This window comes from Hippopotamus amphibius, chromosome 7, assembly GCF_030028045.1.
Source record: "Hippopotamus amphibius kiboko isolate mHipAmp2 chromosome 7, mHipAmp2.hap2, whole genome shotgun sequence".
NCBI lineage: Eukaryota > Metazoa > Chordata > Mammalia > Artiodactyla > Hippopotamidae > Hippopotamus > Hippopotamus amphibius.
The window spans coordinates 114353233-114375356 of record NC_080192.1 but is presented as its reverse complement, the minus strand read 5'-3'; the positions used below and the strand labels follow the sequence as shown (position 1 = coordinate 114375356).

Genomic DNA, 22124 nt, shown 5'->3' with positions numbered 1-22124 from the left:
AGTGCACACTATTAACAGAGAAACCCTACTGTAAAGGGTTTTGGGGACATAGTAAGCACTAAATAAATGTTAGTCAATACTTGCAGAGTTATAATAATATTTAAATTTTCAAATATGAATTATATGACCTAGTCTATTTCTGTAGTTTTGATTCTGTTTATTTTTGTGCCAGTACAACATTGTTTGATTACTGTTGCTGTATATTATAATCCCACCCAGTTTAGAGAATCCTTTCTTTTATTATTCTAATAATGATAATATTCTTTGACTTGTAGAGATTAATATTTGAATTATTTTATAGGCTTTCAGAGCTAAATTTTGTTAAATTTAACCTGAAGTACTTGTACAGAAACGATAGCCTCAAGTTTTTAAAATCTTTATTCAAGTCATCTTATATTCTCTGAAAGTTTTGTAATTTCTTTATATAAACATACTTCCAATTTTATTTCTTAGTATTTTATGTTTTTGTTGCCATGCGATTTTTTTTCTTTTATATTTTTGTTTTCATTCTCTTTGGAATGCCATTGAGTTTTATATATTCATTTTTTATTGTGCCTTTCTTGTAATTTATTTTTTAAATCTATTTTTATTGAGATACAATTGCCACATAACACTGTATCTGTTTAATTTGTTGATTTGATTACATGTATGTATTGCAGTTTGATTACCATCATAGCATTAGCTATCAATCGTGTCATATCACTTCTTTTCTGTGGTGGGAACAAAGATCTTAATCTCTTATCAGCTTTGAAATTTATTTATTTTTTAAATAAATTTTTATTTTTTAAAATAAATTTTTATTTAATTTATTGGCTGCATTGGGTCTTCGTTGCTGCACACAGGCTTTCTCTAGTTGCTGTGAGCAGGGGCTACTCTTCATTGTGGTGCGCAGGCCCCTCATTGTAGTGGCTTCTCTTGTTGTGGAGCACGGGCTCTAGGCGCGTGGGCTTCAATAGTTGTGGCACATGGGCTCAGTAGTTTTGGCTCACGGGTTCCAGAACACAGGCTCAATAGTTGTGGCGCACAGGCTTAGTTGCTCCTTGGCATGTGGAATCTTCCCAGGGCAGGGCTCGAACCCATGTCTCCCCTGCATTGGCAGGTGGATTCTTTACCACTGCGCCACCTAGGAAGTCCAACTTCGAATTTTATAAGAACAGTATTGTTGTCTGTAATCACTGTGCTGTGCATTAGATCTCCAGAACTTACTTACCTACCAGTTGGAAGTATGTACCCTTAAAACAGCATCTCTCCATCCGTGGCCCACCCCCCCTCCTTCCAGCCCCTGGTAACCACCATTCTACTCTGTTTTTATGAGTTTGGATTTTTAAGATTCCATGTATAAATAATATCATACATATTTGTCTCTAGTAACTTATTATTCCTTTGATGCATAACTTAAAACATTGCCCAGAACTTTCAGAACATTAATAAAAATGGTGATAAATGGCATCCTCTGTGTTTTACTTACCTTCCAACTGATAGGTAAGTTCTGAATTAAATATAATATACTCTGATGGTAGTTGCAGAGAAAATGAATTATATTTATAACAAAGAATATTTCTAGTTGTCCAACAAAGGGTCTATAGGATGACAGCTTCGTATAGCCTTAGTTCTTCAGTCTTTGAACAATCTGTGCTCTTGGGGGGTATACTGAAGAAGTTCTTTGTCATTATTTTCTAGAAATCTTAAAATATCACTGAAGGGTTAGGACTAACACATTTAAAATCACTGCTAAATCTACATTTCTTCAAAATTTTGAAGAGGAACATATGAAGCAAAAGATTGGATGCTATATATAATCATGTAATTAGTTGGTAAATACATTTGGTAGGAGTTCACAGATAGAGAGATCTTCACGGGCTGGTGTGGGACTACAGCAGATTGTAATTGCCCAGATTATCATAAATGGAGGAGGAAAGTGAGATTATTGCAGTGACTAGAATGAATATGACCAGAGCATAGAATTCATCTTGATTCAGTCTCTGGCTTATACCACATTTCCCAAGACCATTTCACAGATGGCTGATAGCTTAGTTGAGGATTCGGTTATACAGATTCTAGAGCTTCTTAATAGTGTTTTCCTTGTGAAAAAGTGATTAAACTGATTGACGTAAATGTAATTATATGATGAATCCAAAATGGGGAATTCTCTAGAGTGACTGAGTAGAACATTCTATATTCTTTTTCTGTTCTTGTTATTTTTGTTCTCATCCCATGGTATTGTATGTTTTAGTTGTTAGTAGAAATGCATTCAGGAGTGTTTTATTATTGTTTATAGCAAATTTATTTAGAATTCTTATACTGAATTCTCTTTCTTTTGTATACTTCCAAATGTATGGATAGGATTGAAGTTTATCAGTTTAACTAACTTGAATATGAAAAGTAAATATCAGTTTTACCCTTACATTCTGGAATGTATAATAGAAGGGGCCTAATACAGAAGAGCATCATCATTTCATCTTGTGTTATTTAAAAGTGCAGATTTCAAATGTAGATTTATTATTATATTTCTTTCTTTTTTACCATTACTATTTATCTTACTTAAAATGTATTTATTGAAGATACAGGGGAGTATAATTGTGTCATTTTGCTTTCAAAAGTTTCATGTAATTTACAAACTTTTGGGTTTGTAAATGTTTTTAAAAAATGAACCAGTTGAATGTCTTCGTTCAGCATGCATTGTAAGCAAAAACAATGAAAAACGAAATCCTTTTAAACACTTTATATGTGTTTGGACTAGTACTCACTCTGGTCTGCTTGTGCTTCTTTATGTTGGGCGTGGCAATTGACTTTTTGATTACCTACCTGCCTTTGAACAAGGAGCGGGATGGGCAGGCCCCCCACCTGACAGCAGTGGCTGACTTAGAAGACCGCAGATGGAGTGGCCGATTCTGCTCTCTCTCCCTTCCTCCTCTTGAGCCTCAATACCTGCTTGCCCCCATCCTAGGAGGGAATACATTATAAGCCCGTAGCCTGGATTCATCAGTCACCAGGGGATGTTCAGCCTTGTAATATGTCAGTCAGTGTAAGACACTGCCTGATACTATAGATGCAGTGATCAAAACCAGAACATAGCCCAGACCAGTCCCTAGCCTGATAGGAAATTCATAGCTGTAAATTAGAATCCAGTCGACTCCCAAGTCTGTTCTCCATTACTCTCCTTTATCTTAACATTGACTCTTGCCTGATGGTTATATCTCCTCATGAGACATTCCTAAAACAAAGCATTCTGTATTATCGTCAGTCTTCTCCTCAGCCTCTTGATTGTTTCCTTCTTTCTGTTATTGCCACCACTATCTGTGTAGTTCCCAAGACTGGAAACCTACCCACTATACCTGTCTGTCACTGACATTTCTAAATATTCTCTCTTAGCTGTTTATCGTCACCATCAATACCAGGTCTCCCTGTCTTTATCACGTTACGTCTGTAGAGCAGATTATTCCATTGCTAAGTGTAAGATGTGAAGTTTGGTTCTGGTTTTGTCACTCTCCTGCTAAAAAGGCAAGGGCTTCTTATTACCTCTAAATAAAAATCTGTTCAGAAAATCTGTGCAGAATTTTTAGTAATATTTTCATAACCCACTCCTTTTAGCTATCTCTTCTCATTCCCTTGATGTACTCCTGACAAAATTAGCTACTTTTCTGCCACATCTTAAAACCCCATAACTTTGTTCACATTCTCATCTCTTACTTTAAGTTCTCTCCCCCTGCCAGTGCATTCATACCCATCAGTTCTTAGCAGGAATGCCACCTCTTGCATGACATTGTTCCATAGCTAGCCTGAAATGACTTCTCTAATCTTCAGGATCTTATAGTCCTATCTATACGTCTCTATGACATCTGTTTCTTTTTGTTTGTATCATAGTTATTTATGAGTAAGTTTTATCATAATTTGAGCATCTTGTGGCAGTGGTGCTTTCTTTTCTGTCCCTGATCCCTTGGCGAGGCTTGGGGCCTCACACATACAAATACACAGGAAAGACATGTTAATGCCTAAGTGAAGACATCCTGTGGTCGGTTTGGTTGTGTTATCATCAGCATTCACTTTACAAAGTGTTCTACAGCTTCTTTCGGAAAGAATGTATGCAAACCATACATTTACCTTACACTTTTAATGCTGTGGTGACCACAGTCATCAGTCATACGTGACAGTGTATGTGCCTTGTGAGTAACAGGACTCCATTTTCTTTGTTTTTGGACAGGAGAATCAGATGAGAGGGAACAGTCAAAATTGGAAGTGAAAGTTTGGGACCCAAATAGCCCACTTACAGACCGGCAGATTGACCAGTTTTTAGTTGTAGCACGGTGAGTATGGCACTGTTGAGTCGAGATGTCTTTTCTTCTCATAAAAGAATCTATAGAAGATTTATGAATTTTCCTTTCTTTATGTTCTACTTTTTTCCATTGGTTGTATTTTCTTTTTCTAACTGTGTAAGAAAGACTAATATGTATCACACCTCTTTCTAAATAATATGATTCATTAGTTTCTGTTTTTAAATGAAAAAAGATTTGTTAATTTTTACTGATTAAGAAAATAACTATTCCTTGTAAAAATGTAAGCACTACAGAAAAGTGTAGAAATTCAACACCTGAAATCCCATGTCTTTAAAGCAGTGATCTCCTTTAAGCTAGTCAGGGATGATTCAGGTGTCAGTAATCATGTGTCCCTCCTATTGTACCTACGCTTGAGTAAGGTCTGTTGGTTAGGTGTAAGGCTGTCCTTTGGGAGTTCTAAGCCTGGCTCCCTGGCTGCCTTGCTCAGCCCCCCAGCCCCCAACCCCTTTTCTCGAACTTTATTTTTATTTTTTCAATTATAAAAGTAAATGATGTTCATGAGGGAATTGCTGCAAAGCAGAAAGTAAATGAGACTATCATAGCATTGTAATGCCAGAAAAACTGGAAAAAACCTAAAAGTACATCAGCAAACAGCTGTTTGAAGTATATTTAGTAATGGAGTATTACTTTACAGCAATTAAAATGAATGAATTAGGGCTATATGTAGCAAAGAGATAAACCTCAAAAATAGGGTTGAGTAAGGATACATATAGTGTGATCACTGACAAAAAAATTGTGCAGCGTGCAAACAATGTCTTATTTCATTAATGGGCATATGTATGCATATACATATGCATTTTACATATATATATTTATATGAGTTCTGGGAATGTGTATGGGGACTCTAACAAAATTTGTAATATTTATTTCCTTAAAAAATGAATTAAACATGGCAAAATATTATATTTTTAATTTTTTGTTTTATTTTATTGAAATATGATTTATTTACAATAGTATATTAGTTTCAGGTGTACAACATTGATTCAATATTTTTATAGATTATACACCATTTAAAGTTATTACAAAGTAATGGCTATATTGCCCTAATCTGTACAATATATACTTGTTACTTCAGATATGGCAAAATATTAGAATGAGGTAGATCGATGATTATAAGCGTCTTCCTTATATTCTCTAATTTTATGTTGAATGCTTTTTATAATACAAAGGACAAAAGCGTCTTAGTCCATCCTTAGCACTGTTCATGGAAGTCATTCATCATATCGGTGGCTAGGCATTCAGACTCCAGAGCCCACATGCTTAGCCACTAAGTGATTAGATGAAGAGGCTTGATGTATGTTGTTGGGGAGGAGCCAATCAGTGGAATAAATGAGACTGAAGATTTGGGAGTAGAAATTAATCATTGGTGGAACCGCTGGTCTAGAGACTCCAAACAGGTTTTCTGGATTTTGGATTATTTAGTAGACATTGCAGTTTCAGATTTGATTTTCATTGTTTTTTCCTTTTCCTGATTACCAAGGACCATGTTTTCTTTTTTCTTGAAGCCAGCGTGAGAGGCACCAAGCAGAAGCATCTAGTATCTTTTTTAATTTTTGTTTAAAAAAAAAAATCTATATACAAATTAAGACCCAGTTAAGTACCACTGCACATGCCACCAGAATGGTTAAAATTTAAAACTCTGACAGTGCCAAGCACTGGTGAAGAGGTGGGATAATCAGCACTCTCATATTCTGCTGGTTGTAGTGCAAGCTGGTACAGCTGCTTTAGAAAACGGCTGTTTCAACAGAAGAAACTGCATACGAAAAGTGTGCGTGGTGTGTGATTCTGTTTAAAGTTTTCAATTGACCAAAACTAATCTTTGATGTTAGAATCTGGGATGCTGGTTCCCTCTGTGAAAGAGGGAGGAAGTAGTGATTGGGAGGGAACAGGAAGTGTCTTCTGGGTGCTGTCATGGTCTGTGTCTTGACCTGGATGCTGGTGACATGGATGCATTGACTTTATGGTAACTAAATAGCTATATAATGCATACTTTTTGCATGTGTTTTATATTTTAATTAAAACCTTTAAAAAAAATCTCTTGCTCAGCTGGCAATTTTAAAACACAGACAACAAGCTGGAAGCCTTATCTTCATTTCATGCTTTATTTCTTCACGTTAGGGTTCTCTGTGTATGGGAAGGCCTTCTAAATCATTAAATGAAAATCAGTGTTGTGGTAGTTGTTTTTGTTTTTGTCTTTTGTAATGGAAATCTGTTATATATTGAGTCCTTGAAGGAACGGTTTGCTACAGTTGATGATATCTCATTTCGAGGAAAAAGTGTTATTGGAATTCCACCAATTGGGGTAAAAAAGTGGTCAGAACTTGGCTTTGCAATAATAGTTAAATTCTGCATCTAATTTATTTCTCATTTTTGAAGCGCATTCGGATACCATGGCATTTCATTATAGAGCTTTCCCTTCTCTATGCCACACAAGCGTCTTTTTCTTAATTACAGTGACCCATATGTGTACTGAATTGTCTTGTCAATTCTTAAATCATAAAGAAAATACTTTTTATCTGATGTTTGATTCTTAAATATCAAAAAACTTGCTTGACTTTTACAATTGATCATTTGCTACCCAAATGTGTTTTTTTAAAGATAAAAAAAACAGTGCCTTAATCTTTCCTCTTTGTTTGTATGGTTTATCCAGTGCTGTTGGGACATTCGCTCGAGCCCTTGATTGCAGCAGTTCTGTAAGGCAGCCTAGTCTGCATATGAGTGCAGCTGCAGCTTCTCGAGACATCACCCTGGTAAGATGCTTTTTGAAATTTGGGGGTTATTATTTCTTCTGCTACTTGTTTAATTTAAAAACCAGTATAGCAGTATTGTAGATGTGAGAACTTTCTGGCTCTGAGTCCTGCTGACTATTAGATTGATTTGGCTTGGCTGGTTGATTAACTCGGGTGTCTCATTCCTAAGTCACCCCTTGTGTTTGTGAGCTGGGACAAGTAAGTATGACTATTCACGGAGTGGGTACAAAATGATAAAAAAATATTTTGGAGAAAACTCAATATTCTGATTCACCTGTTTTCACTTTTGTGCTTTTTTGGTGTATTTCATCTATGTATCTGAATAGTTGTAGCTCACACATAGTGCTTTAAAATTTTTTTAAGTGAAAGTGGCCATCTCTTGAAACTATTATTATAGGAGTTATTCTATTGTCATGTCATTATTCATTATCAATATGTAAAATTTTTTTGTCCGTTCATTAGAAAGCGGTTCTGTTTTCTTAAATTATTTCATTATATTATGGTTGCTATCTTTTGAGACTGTTTCCTTTCTTCCCGTGGTGATCAAATGAGACTTCCCACGTTCAGTTTAATTATGCCTCTGATGTCTGCTGTGGCCGGGCATCGGGCTTGGCACTTGCTTCTTTCTCTGCACTCTCCAGCAAAGCAGACCTGCGTGTTCTGGCCTATTGAAGTTCCTTACTGTATTGATTGCCACTCCCTCTGAGATAGGCATGGTAGGGTGCTCATTTTATAAATGAGGAAACTGAGGTTTGGCAAGATTAAGTTGTTTGATGTTTGTTACATGTAATAAAAGTTAGCATTTTGTTTTCTGATGGAATGGAATACAACGATAGGTTTTATTACTTTCTCATTATATTCCAATTTGAAATGTTTTCCACAAAATATGTATCATGATAATGTAAAAACTTGTACTAGAATGGACAGATTTGTTGCTTATAATGCTTTCTTGTATTTTTGTACAATTATAGATAGTGATGAAAGTGTTAATAGTCTAGAGCCTTTAAGGAACACTTTTCTCTATCCTTTCTCAAAGACTAAAATGTTTTTTATAGAAACAAGTTTTGTTCTCTCTGTTGGTACTTTAACATTTTATGAAAGTTTAGGGGTTTCAAAAATAGGTTTGTATTTTGGTTGTTTAGCACGGTTTAGGGTACTTTTCTGAAGATGCAAGAGTCTACATGTCACTTTGTAACAACTTTAAATCCTGTCAACAGATATTTATGTGAACCAGAACTATATAGAATCTAATCACTACTTGTTTAAAAAAATTTTTTCGCAATTCTAAAATTAATGTATTCTTATTATAGAAAAATTAAAAAATAAAATACTGTAGCAGCCCCCCCCAAAAAAAAAGTTTTGTCCTCATTACCCAGAGTAGATATTCTTAACATTTCATGTTTCCTTTCAGCCACTTTTTGTACATGGTAAACAGTATACTAGCAAATTACAGGATAGTACAGAGGATAATGTAATAAAATACCATGCACTGCCACCTGAAGCGGATGTTAGTATTTTAGTTCTTTGGATTAAACAAATTTTCAACCACTGTATTAATGAGGAAATCTCTAATATTCTCTCCCTAATCCTATTCCCTGCCCTCCATCTACCCCTGACCCTGATCATCCCTGCCTCCTGACAAGAGGCAGCCACTGTATCAAATTTGCTATGTGTCTAGTCTATGTTTTTTAGTTTTACTATGTATTGATGTTTCCAAAAACAACATAAACATTGTTTTACATGTGTTTGACTTTACTTTGTAACATTTTGCTATTTGCTTATTAGTGAGATGTAGCCATGTTAATAAGCATGTACCTCCTTCACTCACTTTAACTCCTTGGTAGTATTTGTAGTATTCTTTCATAGAATACTACACCACATTATTTATGTATTCTCTTACCAGTGAACATCTGGAGTGCTTTTAAAACATTTTTCCTTTGCTATTAGCCTTAATGCTGCTTTGGAAATTCTGACATCCTTTCTGAGCATGTGTGTGAGCTAGCTTTCTAGGCTGTTACTAGAATTGGAATAATTACTCACAGCGATTCGTAGGGTAGTGCTCATTTTCAGTTTGACCACATGCTGCCAAATTATTCTATACACCATACTAGAAATTTATAATCCCACAAGCAGTTAATGGCTGTTTTCTTTCTTCATCCATTTCCTTACATTTCCTTCAACACTTGGACATTTGGCATGTTCAGACTAAAATTTTTTACTAACTTGATGCTATCTCATTTTAATTTGTATTCCCCTGATTACTCAATGAGGCGGGGCATGTTTTTATATTGGCTCTTCAGATTTTTTTCTTCTTTGTATTTTAGATTCATGTATCCTTAGTCATCGTCACTTACATTATTATTCTATTTTTTCTAGTAGTTTTAAATTTTCATTCGTGTTTAAGACTGTAAATATATCTGGATTTTATTTTTTAGAATGGAGTGAGGTAGGGATCTAATTTTTTATCCATATGGAAAATTAATTATTCCACCACCTTTTATTGAATTTGTTGTTTCCTCATGATTTTGTAATGCCACGTCTATCTTATTTCATGGTCCTAGATATGCTTAGGATTCTTAATCTATTCTCTTCTGTTTCATTGATCTATTTTTCCCAGTGAAAGCACCACATTATAATAAATTCTGATACCTGGTAAGACAAGTTCCACATGACTTTATTTTTAACATATAGTTGGAGTCATTTAAAATAGAGTTTTATACTTTGTCTCCCCTCCACCCTGTGTTTTTGCTAACACTATAACTTAAGCACCTTTTCATATAAGAATCTGCAAAGTTTTTTTCTAATGTTGCATATCTTGCCTTGTATAGATAAACTGTTACTTACGTAGCCTGTGTCTTGTGATTTAACATTATTTTTAAGAGATAATGCTTCCCAGATTATAAGGGGGGGTGCTATCCCTGTTGTAGTCCAGCAAATTCCCTCTACACTGAGGAGCGAGAGTGCAAAGCCTGTTCCTGAGATGGGACAGAGCTCTTGTGACAATTAGGGCTGGGATTTGCCTGAAGATGGGTCTGACAGGTGAAGAGCAGGTGTGTTGGCTCTTGGTTCACAGCTGCAGTGACTCTCTGCTTCCCACTGCTGGTGACTGGTGGGACAGAGGATTAATTTCTTTTGGAAGAGGGCTCAGTCTTCAAGATTCAGTATTTGTTTTTGTCAGTGGACGCCATTATAAAACATTTTAAAGGGGATACAACCTTTATACCTTAATTAAACATCATTTTGTGTGTCATCTTTTGTAATGCTTGCCTATTACGCCCCCTTTAGGCAGGTACTTTCACACCCTCCAGTGTTTTCATCTCTTCTGTTTTATTTCCTTTGGTATTTAGCAATCTGGAGTCACTTTCTAGTTACACTTTTTTAAATTTATTTTTCATTTTATTTATATTTTTTGGCTGCATTGGGTGTTTGTTGCTGCTGCGCGTGGGCTTTCTCTGGTTGGGGCGAACGGGGGCTGCTCTTCATTGCCGTACGTGGGCTTCTCATTGCGTGGCTCCTCTTTTTGTGGAGCCACAGGCTCTAGGCATGTAGGCTATAGTAGTGGTGGTGCTCGGGCTCAGTAGTTGTGGCGCACGGGCTTAGTTGCTCTGCGGCACGTGGGATCTTCCCAGACCAGGGCTCGAACCCATGTCCCCTGCATTGGTAGGTGGGTTCTTTTTTTTTTTTTTCCCCTGAAAATAAGTTTTTTTAAAAATTAGTTATCTATTTTATACATATTAGCATATATATGTCAACCCCAATCTCCCAGTTCATCCCACCACCTCGACAGGCGAATTGTTAACCACTGCGCTACCATGGAAGTCCCTAGTTACATTATTATCTTTAATTATTTATTACATTATAAATGCTTTTTTAGGCAAAAATATATTCAGAGGTTTAGGAAATTGTGTTTTATCTTGTTTGTATAGCTAGTTTCAGAGACAAGATTTGGATCTTGACTCCTGCTGAGGAGTTCTCTCCACAAGATTACCTCTTTTGTTTTATTCTTGTTGAAATGACTTGGGTTTAAATGTTGTTGTCTGTCTTGGATCAGGCAACACTGAAGATTTGTTCTTTTCTAACTTTTAAAAATTATTTGTTTATTTATTTATTTAGGCTGCGCCAGGTTGGTCTTAGTTGCAGCACGCAGGATTTTTGTTTGGGATCTTAGTTGTGGCATGTGGACTTCTTAGTTGCGGCATGCATGTGGGATCTAGTTCCCCGACAAGGAATTGAACCCAGGCCCCCTGCAGTGGAAGCAAGGACTCTTAACCACTGGACCACTGGGGAAGTCCCCAAGATTTGTTCTTTTGTCTGCAACATCTATGTGTCTTAGTTTCTTGCTCTAACTAGTCTAGGTTCAACTTCACTTGGACTCTTTCTTCTATATGTTCTTTTGTTGAGATTATATTATTTTCGGTTGCATAAAAGTGACATCTTTTAGAAGTCTTGAAAGCAGGAAGAAGTCATTGCCTCTTGTTATTTCAGATGCCATGACCTGCACCTTTCATCCTGTTTGCCTGGTAGTACGATGTCTTCTACTTTGATGTTAAAATATAAGATCTTGGTGCATTTCTATAAAAATGAATGGGAGTGGTTAAAAATTAATAATATGTTGATAATATGAGTTTTGCAGATTGTTTTCCAAGAAGAACATATGAAAGGCTGCTAAGTTGTCTTGTGCCATTAAATGAAAATGCATTCATCATTTAGTTGAATTTGAAGAATTGGGTTCTTATTTCTCTTTCAGTGTTCACAGGGCTGTACAGATCTTTTCTCTATCAGGTGACCAGACCATGGATCTGGAGACCATAGAGAGGGCAGGGCTGTGGAACTGCTGCGACCTGGGTAGGCTTTTCAGGTGATTTTCTCTGTGGCTTGTCCTATGAGGACTGCAGTTAGCTTTCAGCATTCCTGTTGGACATATCTGGTTATCCAAGACAGTGTATGCCACTTCTCAGATCACTAGTAATATTTTGGGAGCAGGTAATTAAGCTGCCTGCAGGATTGTTGGATTTAACTTCCTCACTTGAGATCTGTTATAAACATAGCTAGGCTGTGAATTTCAGACACCGCTAGTCTAAGACATATAATGAAATTTATAATTGTTAAAACATTGACGCCACCGAGGCTTCATAGATTTCACCTTCGTTTCACTAAAATGTAAAGTATACTTAGTACGATATACAAAGAAAAAACAAATTAGTGTACAACGATCCCTACATTCACTCCCCCGTCCATCTGCATTGTAGATATAAAATTCCTTAGAACAAAGTAAACCCTGAGGTGGTCAGTTAAGTAGTAATTGGTGGACATTCTAGCCTGTTGCTTCCTGTTTGTGGCTGGAAGGGCCAAGTGCCATGTGTAGTGTTAGGGAGCCATTGCTGGAGCGAAGCCTCAGTCTCGGAGAACAGGTAATTGCTGAGGTACTGGATTTCTCTTTTGTCTGGACTCTGAGCACTAAAGTAAGTTGGAGGGTAGAATTCGAGAGAAAGCTTTTTGAGTTTTGGAGGGCCTTAGAAATCTTCTAGGATAGACTATGTTAGAGATAATGGTTAAGTAGCTTACATAAGTCTAGAAACTTAGCTTTCCTGATGCTAAAAAGTCTGGTTCTAAGAAAGGTCAGGCAATGTTGATTTAGTAGGGAGGAAATTGCATATTGGAACATCTCTGATTTCTATATTATATCTGATCTTCTAAAAATGCAACTCTGATTTTGTTGTCCCCTATCTTATATCATATTAGTGGCTTTTAGTTGCACTTAGAGTAAAAACCCAGATCCTTAAAACAGTCCCCAGGCCTTGGTAGTCACCATTCTACTTTACATCTCTATGAGTTTGACTACTCTAGGTGCCTCATATAAGTGGGACCATAAAATATTTGCCCTTTTGTGGCTTGCTTATTTCACTTAGCGTAATGTCTTCAGAGTTCATCCATGTTGTAGCATATGTCAGCATTTTCTTCCATTTTAAGACTGAATAATAATCCGCTGTATGTGTATGTTACATTTTGTTTATCCATTCATCTGTCAATAGAAACTTGGGTTGCGTCTATGTTTTGGCCATTGTGAATAATGCTGCTATGGACATGGGTGTACAAGTGGGTATACTTTTATGATTCTATGTTTTCCCCCCTAGATCTATAGCTTTTGATCCATATAGCCTTCTGCAAATTACTTAACCTCACTGTATCAGAGTTTCCTCATCTGCAGTGGAAATAATAAAATCTATTTGCCCTGAGGTTATGGGTTGACAACAGAGGGTGTGCAGACATACCCCTATAAGTTGCTGATACATGTATCCAAGCATATAGACCTTGATGGAACTGTATTGGCTCCTCAGAGCTTGCCTTGTGGCTGGGCCCCTGGGTTCTCTGGAGGGGCATAGAGCTCACTGTGCCATTGGCTGTCCAGATTGGGTGGAAGACAACTGGTTTATTGCTATGTCACAAGTCTTTTTGAGCTTCCATCAGTATTCCAGATGAAATTATGTTCAGCAGTTTATGCACCTTCATTTAAGGTAATGTTTACAAACACTGGGCTCTTCTGGCTCTTGAGGACCCGTCCTCACTAGGAAAGAAAGCAGGCGGTGCCTCAGTGTCCTCCTCCAGCCTCTGGAAGAGTCCATCTCTGACTAGCCTTGGGACATCAACTTGAAGATTAAACAAGATAATACTTGTAGATCATTTATTTATTTTATTTATTTATTTTTAAATGACTAGTCTTTTTTTTTTTAAAGAGGATTTTTTAAAAAATTATTTATTTATTGGCTGTGTTGGGTCTTCATTGCTGCTCACCAGCTTGCTGTAGTTGCTGAGAGCAGGGGCTACTCTTCGTTGTGGTGCACGGGTTTCTTACTGTGGTGGCTTCTCTTGTTGTGGAGCACAGGCTCTAGGCGTGAGGGCTTCAGCAATTGTGGCAGTCGGGCTCAATAGTGGCTCACGGGCGCTAGAGCGCAGGCTTAGTAGTTGTGGTGCACAGGCTTAGTTGCTCCACAGCATGTGGGATCTTCCCAGACCAGGGCTCGAACCTGTGTCCCCTGCATTGGCAGGTGGATTCTTAACCATTGTGCCGTCAGGGAAGTCCTGTAGATCATTTAGAACAGTGTCTGGCACAATGAAAGAGCTCAATAAATATTAGTTGTTATTGTTGAGCTGGTGATGGCAATGATGCATTCCCCACCCCCATCTTTGTTGAGTCTCATTTACTTTCTTCTGATTTTATAGCATTATTGATTGTCTGAAAGTGGTTTTTTTCATGCCATATTTACTGTCATTGTGGTAGGTTATCAAGTTTGAATATGGTCATTAGGACTATGGTTAACCATACATTGTAATGTAATTGTTACAAGGAAATCATTATACAGTTTAAAATCTTCTGCTTAAAACAAGCTATATTTTTTACAATAGAAATTTTCCCATCAAGAAAAACCTAGAAAAGATAACTTATTTTTCTGGTAAGAGAAGGTTGATTAACCAACAATAGTTTTATTCTTCAGATACTCTTTGTAAAAATGCCAGCTGTTGACCACGTACTTCACTGTCTTTATTTGTGATTCCTGTTCAAATCACACACTTAATTTTGTGGGCTTTTGAGGGTACTAGGAATTGAGAACAGTTTGGAAATCATAGTCATTATGTCATTTAAAGAAATTGTACTCAGCAGAATATATAAATCTTTTGATTAACATTTTAGGCATCAACTTACATAAAAAAATCTAGTCTTAAAAATGAATATAAAATTGATTAAATGAGAATTCATATAACTTTTAAAAGTCAGTTTGCTAAAACTTATGAGTACTGTCTGTGTTCCCAAGACTGTAAAATTAGAATGTGAACTGATGGACTACCACTGCAGTAAAAAATATGAAACTGCAGTGAAAAATATGAAATTTTCCTTCCTTCCGAATACATCATTAAGGCAATAATATTCTACATTAGGCGTATTTCCTTTTTGTCTGATGATGTATTGCAGAGAAGAATTTTAAAATGATACTAAATGAGCTTAGAGACACTGCAAACTGAGGGGGAATTGTTTGCTTGTGTTAAGGTCTGTTTATCCATCTCTTTCTTTTAAATTTAAGCTTAAATTTGTTTTTGTTTGGGTGTATGTTGCCTTTACTTTTCTCCCATGCATTTGACAACTAATGTAAGAAACATTAGAAAATCACCGTAGAATTGAACTGTGGGGAAATATAATGAAAATTGTTTTAACTTCTTTGTCTAGAGTTAATGGTGAAGAGATTTGGATTTACAAGTGTGAGTTAATGAAGACTTGTTTTAATTAAAATTTTTATTTTTGAGATAATACTAAAATAGTACTAAGATTTCCTGTGTTCCCTTCACTCAGGTTCCCTAAAGTGTTAACATTTATTGTTTCCTTTATCATTTTATCTCTATATACATATTATTGTTATTTCTGAACAGTTTGAGAGTCAGTTACAGAATGGATGTCCCCTTATTGCTAAGCATTATTTGAGGAGGTATTTCCTAAGAGGACAGGGATATTTTCTCACTTAAACACAGTACAATTTTCAGATTCAGGAAATGAACATTGTTATAGTACTATAATCTAGAGGCTTTAGTCAGATTTGCTAGTTGTCTCAGTAATAATGTCTTTTATAATAAGAGAAAAAAAAATTTTTCTCATCCAGGATCTACTTGAGAATCACTTACTGCATTTAGTTGTCATATCTCTTGAATTTCCTTCAATCCTGAACAGTTCTTCATTCTTTCTGTCTTTTGTGACCATGGCATTTTGAAGAGCACAGGCCATTTACTTTGTAGAATATCTCTCCACTTGGGTTGTGGTTATAATTTGATTAATAATTAGAGTAAGTTTTTATTCTGCTTAAGTCCCTTTTGGTTAGTTATATCAGGATATTTTCCATTTTTCCTTAGGTTTTTCCAATTTAACAACATAATTTTTCATAGGTTTTGTTGGGTTTTTTTTTGCTACGCTATGCAGCTTGTGGGATCTTAGTTGCCCAACCAGGGATCAAACCCAGGCCCCAGTAGTGAAAGCGCTGAGTCCTAACCACTGGACCATCAGGGAATTCCCTGATAGTATTTTTTTATTAGAAAATTTTTCTTTGCCTGTAGTTATAAATAGCTTTTTATTCCTGTTATTGTTTGTGTGTCATTTCCCATTTTTTTCCTTGATAGTTTTGCCAGAAATTTCTCTTTTATTGTCTAAAAATTTTAGACATTTTAGTTTAGTTGATTTTCTTTATTGTATGTCTGTTTTCTATTTAGTTTTGCTCTTTATTATTTTCTTCTTTCTACTTTTCTTTGGCTTTACCCTGATATTATATCAGCTTTACAAGACCAATTTTTAGCCCATTAATTTTATCTACCTTTCTGTTATTAGTAATTAAGATTATAAATGTCCCTCTATATTTCATATATTTTAGGTGTGTAGTATTTTCATTATCACTTAGTTCTAAGTATTTCCTAATTTACTTTATAAATTTGCATTTGATTGAGAGTTAATTTCCAAGGAAATGAGGTTCGTAAATCTATCATAATTGCTTTGGGGGTTGTGGTCAGAGAACATGTATGATACCAATTATTTTAATTTATTGTTAGTTCCTTTAGGGCCTGAATATAATCCTCCAGAGGATTTTGCTCCCCAGGGCTTGCCCGCTTTCACCTCAGCCTAGGACACAGCTAACTTTCCGTTTGGTCTGTTCTCTCTGTTAGCAGTTTAGAAAATACCTCAAAGTTAAAGCTTGGGTCAGTGTGGAAGCTCATCTCTCATGCTTCCTCTTCCTGAACTATCTTAGCCTCTCCTTGCCTGCATTGCATGTTCTCCAGTGTTTCCACACAGTTGTTTTCTGTATTTGCCTGGTTTGTGTCTAGAAACAGAGCTGGGGGAAAGAACCCACAGTTATGCTCAGGGTAAGTTTGGAAGTGACATTAGCACCACACGGTTACCATGGCCTGCTGCCCCTGGAGCTTTGTCGTGATAATAATCAAAAGGTATGGGTATATATAAGAACATAGCTCTGGGTGCCTTGTAGGTTTATTTGAGTGAATGACAACCAAGTCTTAACAAATTTGATTATGAGTGAGGGATTTTGCTTTGAGTACTGTGCGTTGAAGCGAAAATTGGTTGGCATACTTCTCATATATAAGAATTTTTGCCTTGATCGTGGTTTAGGGTTTACTCATGAGAATTTATATTTCTACTTGGAAAAAACCATATGCTCATTAATTTTAAAATAGATTTGATGGTCTGAATGCTATAATTTGTGCTGGAGTTATACATGTAAAATTTTTTATGAAACTCTGAGCAAATCAATAGTATTCTGAATATATATGGGTATCAGTTAGCCATTGCCAAAATAATGTTACATTTACAGGTTGGGTTCCTGGGAAACAGATTTTGAGATGAGATTTGCATGCTGGAAATTTATTAGGGTGTACCTTGGGATCAACACCTGTGGGAGAGAAGGGAAGGACGCACGGTTGAACAGAGGGAGGATGTGCGCTCTGATACAGTATGAATGAAGGCCTCACCCTTTACACTCCTGCATCATTGGATGCTGGCTGTCCCAGGAAGAGGACATGACCTTGGGCGATGAATCTTTCTTAAACTGAGAGTACGCCATAGAGGAGTAGCAGCTGTAGGCTGTTTGCTCACAGCACTTCTAGCACTGGCTGAATAAGCTCTTAATTCTCAAAAGGGAAAATGCAGTATCTGTTACACTGCCCAGAATTTTATTGGCTTATAAACAACAAGCATTAATTTCTTGTGCACCCCTCTACAGATTGTCTAGGATTCTATTGAACTGTACTGGGCTGATTCAGGTGAGAAGCTGCAAGTTGGGTCCAGATCTGGTCCACGTATCTCTCATCCTCTGTTGACAAAAGTCAGTAGCACAAGTCCAAATGCAGAGACTCGTGTCAAGGCTCTGCTGAGTCACACATCTTAACATCTAGTTGGCCACACAAGTCACATGGCCAGGCCCAACCTCCATGGACGAATACGCTCCCTCGGAGGTCAGGGGAGGGAGTGAATTTTTGCCAAACAATAGTCCAGTTTACCATAGTGTGATTCTGCTTAATGAACAAAAAAGATGAGAATTCCACTGCCAAGATTTCATTGTCAGTCTTTCTCCTAAAATACTTCTGTTTGTCATCTCCATCTGTTTTGAATGAGATGAAATGTGACAACACCTTCACCACTATTTGGCAGAGAGAACAGCTTGTGCTCAGTTCTTATGATTTTTAAAATTTAGATCTGAATGGATTTGTGTGTATCTGTATCGCTATTGAAAAGATGGTATCTTTGCAAAGTATTTATCTGGAGGGAGGATTTTCAGTTTCAGGTTCTTTATCTTATTTTAATTTGAGGTATACGTATAATAAAGTGTATTAAGTACACTTAGGTGCACAGCTTACAAGTTTTTACATATGTCTACATCCATATAGCCACCACACAGATCTAGGTGACAAGTTTTCCCATGCTTCTTCCCAGTCAATGATCTTCCCTTCTGAGGTAATCATTATTCTGACATCTCTCATCATAAATTATTTTTCTCAAAATTCATATAAATGGAATCAATCAGTATGTTCTCTTATATGTCTAGCTCTGTGAGTTTTTATCTTAACTGATAAACTATAAGTTGTTGGTTATATTGTCAAACTCCTATGTGTTTTCTTAGCTTATTTCTGTGAGTCTTCACTGGATGTTGTCTCTTCTGTTTTAGAAAGTATATTTTGTGTTTTACTTAGCTTTTTAGGTTTGGATTAGACTATACAAAAGTTCATTCAGAAGAAGCTTCTATGTATGTCAGAAAGATGGAGTTAATATAGACTCCTAGCAAATAATGTGATCCTTTACCCTTTGTGAAGCTGGTCATTGATTTTTAACATAATTATTCCTTAGGCATTCCACCGTGCCTGTGTCTCATGGGATGTTTATTTTCTATACATACTAATCATTACTACACTTTCCTTTGGGCTGTGGTGTAAATGTGTGGGCTATATGGAGGTTTCATAGCTGTGGTCAGCCTTAGTCTGACTCATTCTTTCCGTTTGGTTTGTGACACAGTGCAGGAGCTAGTCCTCAAAAGCAAATGCTTACTTCAGTGTTCAGTAACACACACTCTGTAAAGAACAGAACCTTTAAAACAACCTTATCACTTGGGATTTTTGGTTACAATCACTTATAAAGACTAGGATATTACTTTGGTACTTTGAAGCCTTATTAGATAATAGCCCATCATCATTTTTAAAAGTGCATAAGAAAGGCATTTGCATTCATCTAACGTGAACAAAAGACTGAAAATCCATTCATGCTTTGAGTAGTTGTTATAATATCAGCTGAGAAAAACATTTAATTCTGTGACTTTTACTTTCAGAGCACCTGTTCGTTATAAAAATTACTTGTACCTCCTGAGGAATCTCAGCAGCACAGTTAATTTGTGTAATTATTGATGTTGAATACCATTAAAAATTTTTTTTAGTTATCCACTGTAAATTTAGGAGTTTTAAAAATAATCGTTTATGGAGATATATTATTAATTGAAGAGATCCTAAATACCGTTGATCTTTGCATTTTCATAGATCAGTTATCTAGGAACAATAGTTTTTTAGTTTTGGGGATGGTGTCAGAGTGTATAACAGTGTACATACAGTTAAACTGCTGAATCTGTCACGTGAGGTTAGCTAGAGAAGTGGAGTTCAGTTGATTCTGAAGTTTGCAGAGCACAAGGGAAGAATCAACATCAATTCTAACATTTTTGTAACCCCTGCTGCAGAAGGGGGACAGGAAATTCACTTGAAAGTTGAACTTATTATTCTATGATTGTGACACATGTAGCAAAAGACTACGCATGGTTGGTATGGTCTTAGCTGTGATTATAATTAGGAAATTGATAATGAAATCCCTACTTGCTTTTGTTTTGTGGAATCCAATGATTTATTTTAGGGGAGATGTCAGCCCTTGTTAAAGCAGTTAGTTACTGTTCCTAATCATGCCCTAAATCCTGCCTTTAGCTCTGTCAACAAATTCATATTTGGTATCTTAATGTATGTATTACAGTGTAAATACATATTTTTAATGTGTATTTTAGCCAATCATTTTTTCTCTTTAATAGATGTTAGTTGATATTTGAGCTTATTTTATGCTTTTGTACTGGTAGGGAACTGTCCACTGTCCCCTACCAGATATTTCAGGTTCACTTATAAGCTAAATTTTTAAGAAAAGTAGATGTGACTCTGTCCTCATTTATGAAATTTTTAATACTTATCAGAAGATACTTTGTGTAAAAGGTGTTAAGACTTGGCTTTCACATGTTAGGAAGTTTAAACAGAACTAGTTCTCACTTGGCAAGGATTTGGTCACCAACTAAAGTTGTGCCACACCTATATGCTTATCCAGACACAAGAACTGACTGTCCTGTCCTACAGTTTTTCTGCTATACATACAAATATGCATGCATATTATGAACAAATCTTTTTAAAATAAGCTAGACCCAAGGTACTTTTGAAAGAAGCCAATTGTATTATCCTAATCTATCTTTTCTCCTTTCAAATCACCTACTCTTGAAAGATATATGAAATCCACACTGGCCTAGGTAGCTGTTCCAAGCAAGCCTGGCCATCTATTCTTGGCCTTACAGAATTTCAACCAAGTTACTATATTTTATGTGGATATATAATTTTGTTTGTTTTGTTTAACATGGATGTGTAATTTTGTCTTAACCATCATTCTGTTTCATTCTCCGTCTCTCTTTCTTACTATATCATTCTCTTAATCCAACCTGAGAATATTTTTTCTCACTCTCTGATACATCCTCTGTCTACATATTTTTCCCTTGTCAAGGAAGACTGCGCCAACCTTATATAATAGCTGAAGTGACTCTGGCACTTTTAACCAAAAGGATGATGAAATTTACTGGGTTCTCATTTTAATTCCTGGAGGTCCTAGATCTTCATAGTTAGGTTGCTGTAACAAACGAATGTATTTTAAAAAAATACACACCTTAAAAGATACAAATCAACATTTTCTTAAAAGCAATAAGTGATGTTTTAAATAATTGAATAAGTCCGTTTAAATTTTTTTTAATTGTTACTAAAAAAGTAAATACTAAGTATATTGTTGCTAATTAACTGCATCATGTATTTTAATATTTCTGTTCTTAATCAATCTAGCAAGTTTACATTTCTGGCTCATCTTTTCATTTTCTTTGGGTTTTTTTTTTAGTTTCATGCTATGGATACATTGTATAGGCACAGCTATGATTTAAGCAGCGCAATTAGTGTCTTAGTACCACTCGGGGGACCTGTTTTATGCAGAGATGAAATGGAAGAATGGTCGGCTTCTGAAGCTAGTTTATTTGAAGAGGCACTGGAAAAATATGGCAAAGACTTCAACGACATACGTCAAGACTTTGTAAGTAGAAAATTGTGAATTAAATAAAATGTTGGGGTGGGAATATTTTATCTGTTTTAAAAATTTGATAAACCTTAAACTATTCATCTAGCAAGCCTGTGACTTAGTAATTTTTATCTTCTCAATATAGAATACAGGCCAGTTTTGTGGAGGGAGAAACTGACATTTGTCTTGAGAAGTAATTGTGAGTAAGACCAGGGTCAGGAGGCCCCGAGTTCTTGCTATAAACCTTGGCAATATGAATGAATCCTCTTCACCTCTCTCTGAATTCCAGGTTTAAAAATATGCACAGGTTTTCTAACCATTTGCGTGAAATATTTCTGATCTCTGCTTTTTAAGCTTGTTGCTCTTCTTTAGACCTTCGATATTTCTCTAGTTATCTTATTGATCGTTGAGCCTGAATTTGATACAGACCTCTAATATAGAAACAACCTGTACCAAGCAGAGCAGGAGAATTTGCTTTATGGGCTTCCTTCCTTCCTTCCTTCCCTTCTTTTTTTCTTTCTTTCTTTCTCTCTCTTTTAAATTTATTTATTTATTTATTTATTTATTGGCTGTGTTGGGTTTTCGTTGCTGCACACGGGCTTTCTCTAGTTGTGGAGAGTGGGGTGGGGGCTACCCTTCGTTGTGGTATGTGGGCTC

At 36.1% G+C, this 22124-nt stretch overlaps 1 protein-coding gene across 8 annotated transcripts in view; it reads left to right on the top strand.

Annotated features, from left to right (window-relative positions):
* Window positions 1-22124, top strand: part of MTA3 (metastasis associated 1 family member 3) — a 159243-nt gene that overhangs the window by 89005 nt on the left and 48114 nt on the right. For all 8 annotated transcript variants that reach the window (XR_009054597.1, XM_057740918.1, XM_057740913.1 and 5 more), the window contains 3 exons: window positions 4202-4304; window positions 6985-7084; window positions 21294-21482. Coding sequence is in view for 7 of the 8 variants with exons in the window: in XM_057740918.1 (XP_057596901.1) it covers window positions 4202-4304; window positions 6985-7084; window positions 21294-21482 (392 nt within the window). In the remaining variant the exon portion in view is untranslated. The remainder of the gene's footprint in view (window positions 1-4201; window positions 4305-6984; window positions 7085-21293; window positions 21483-22124) is intronic.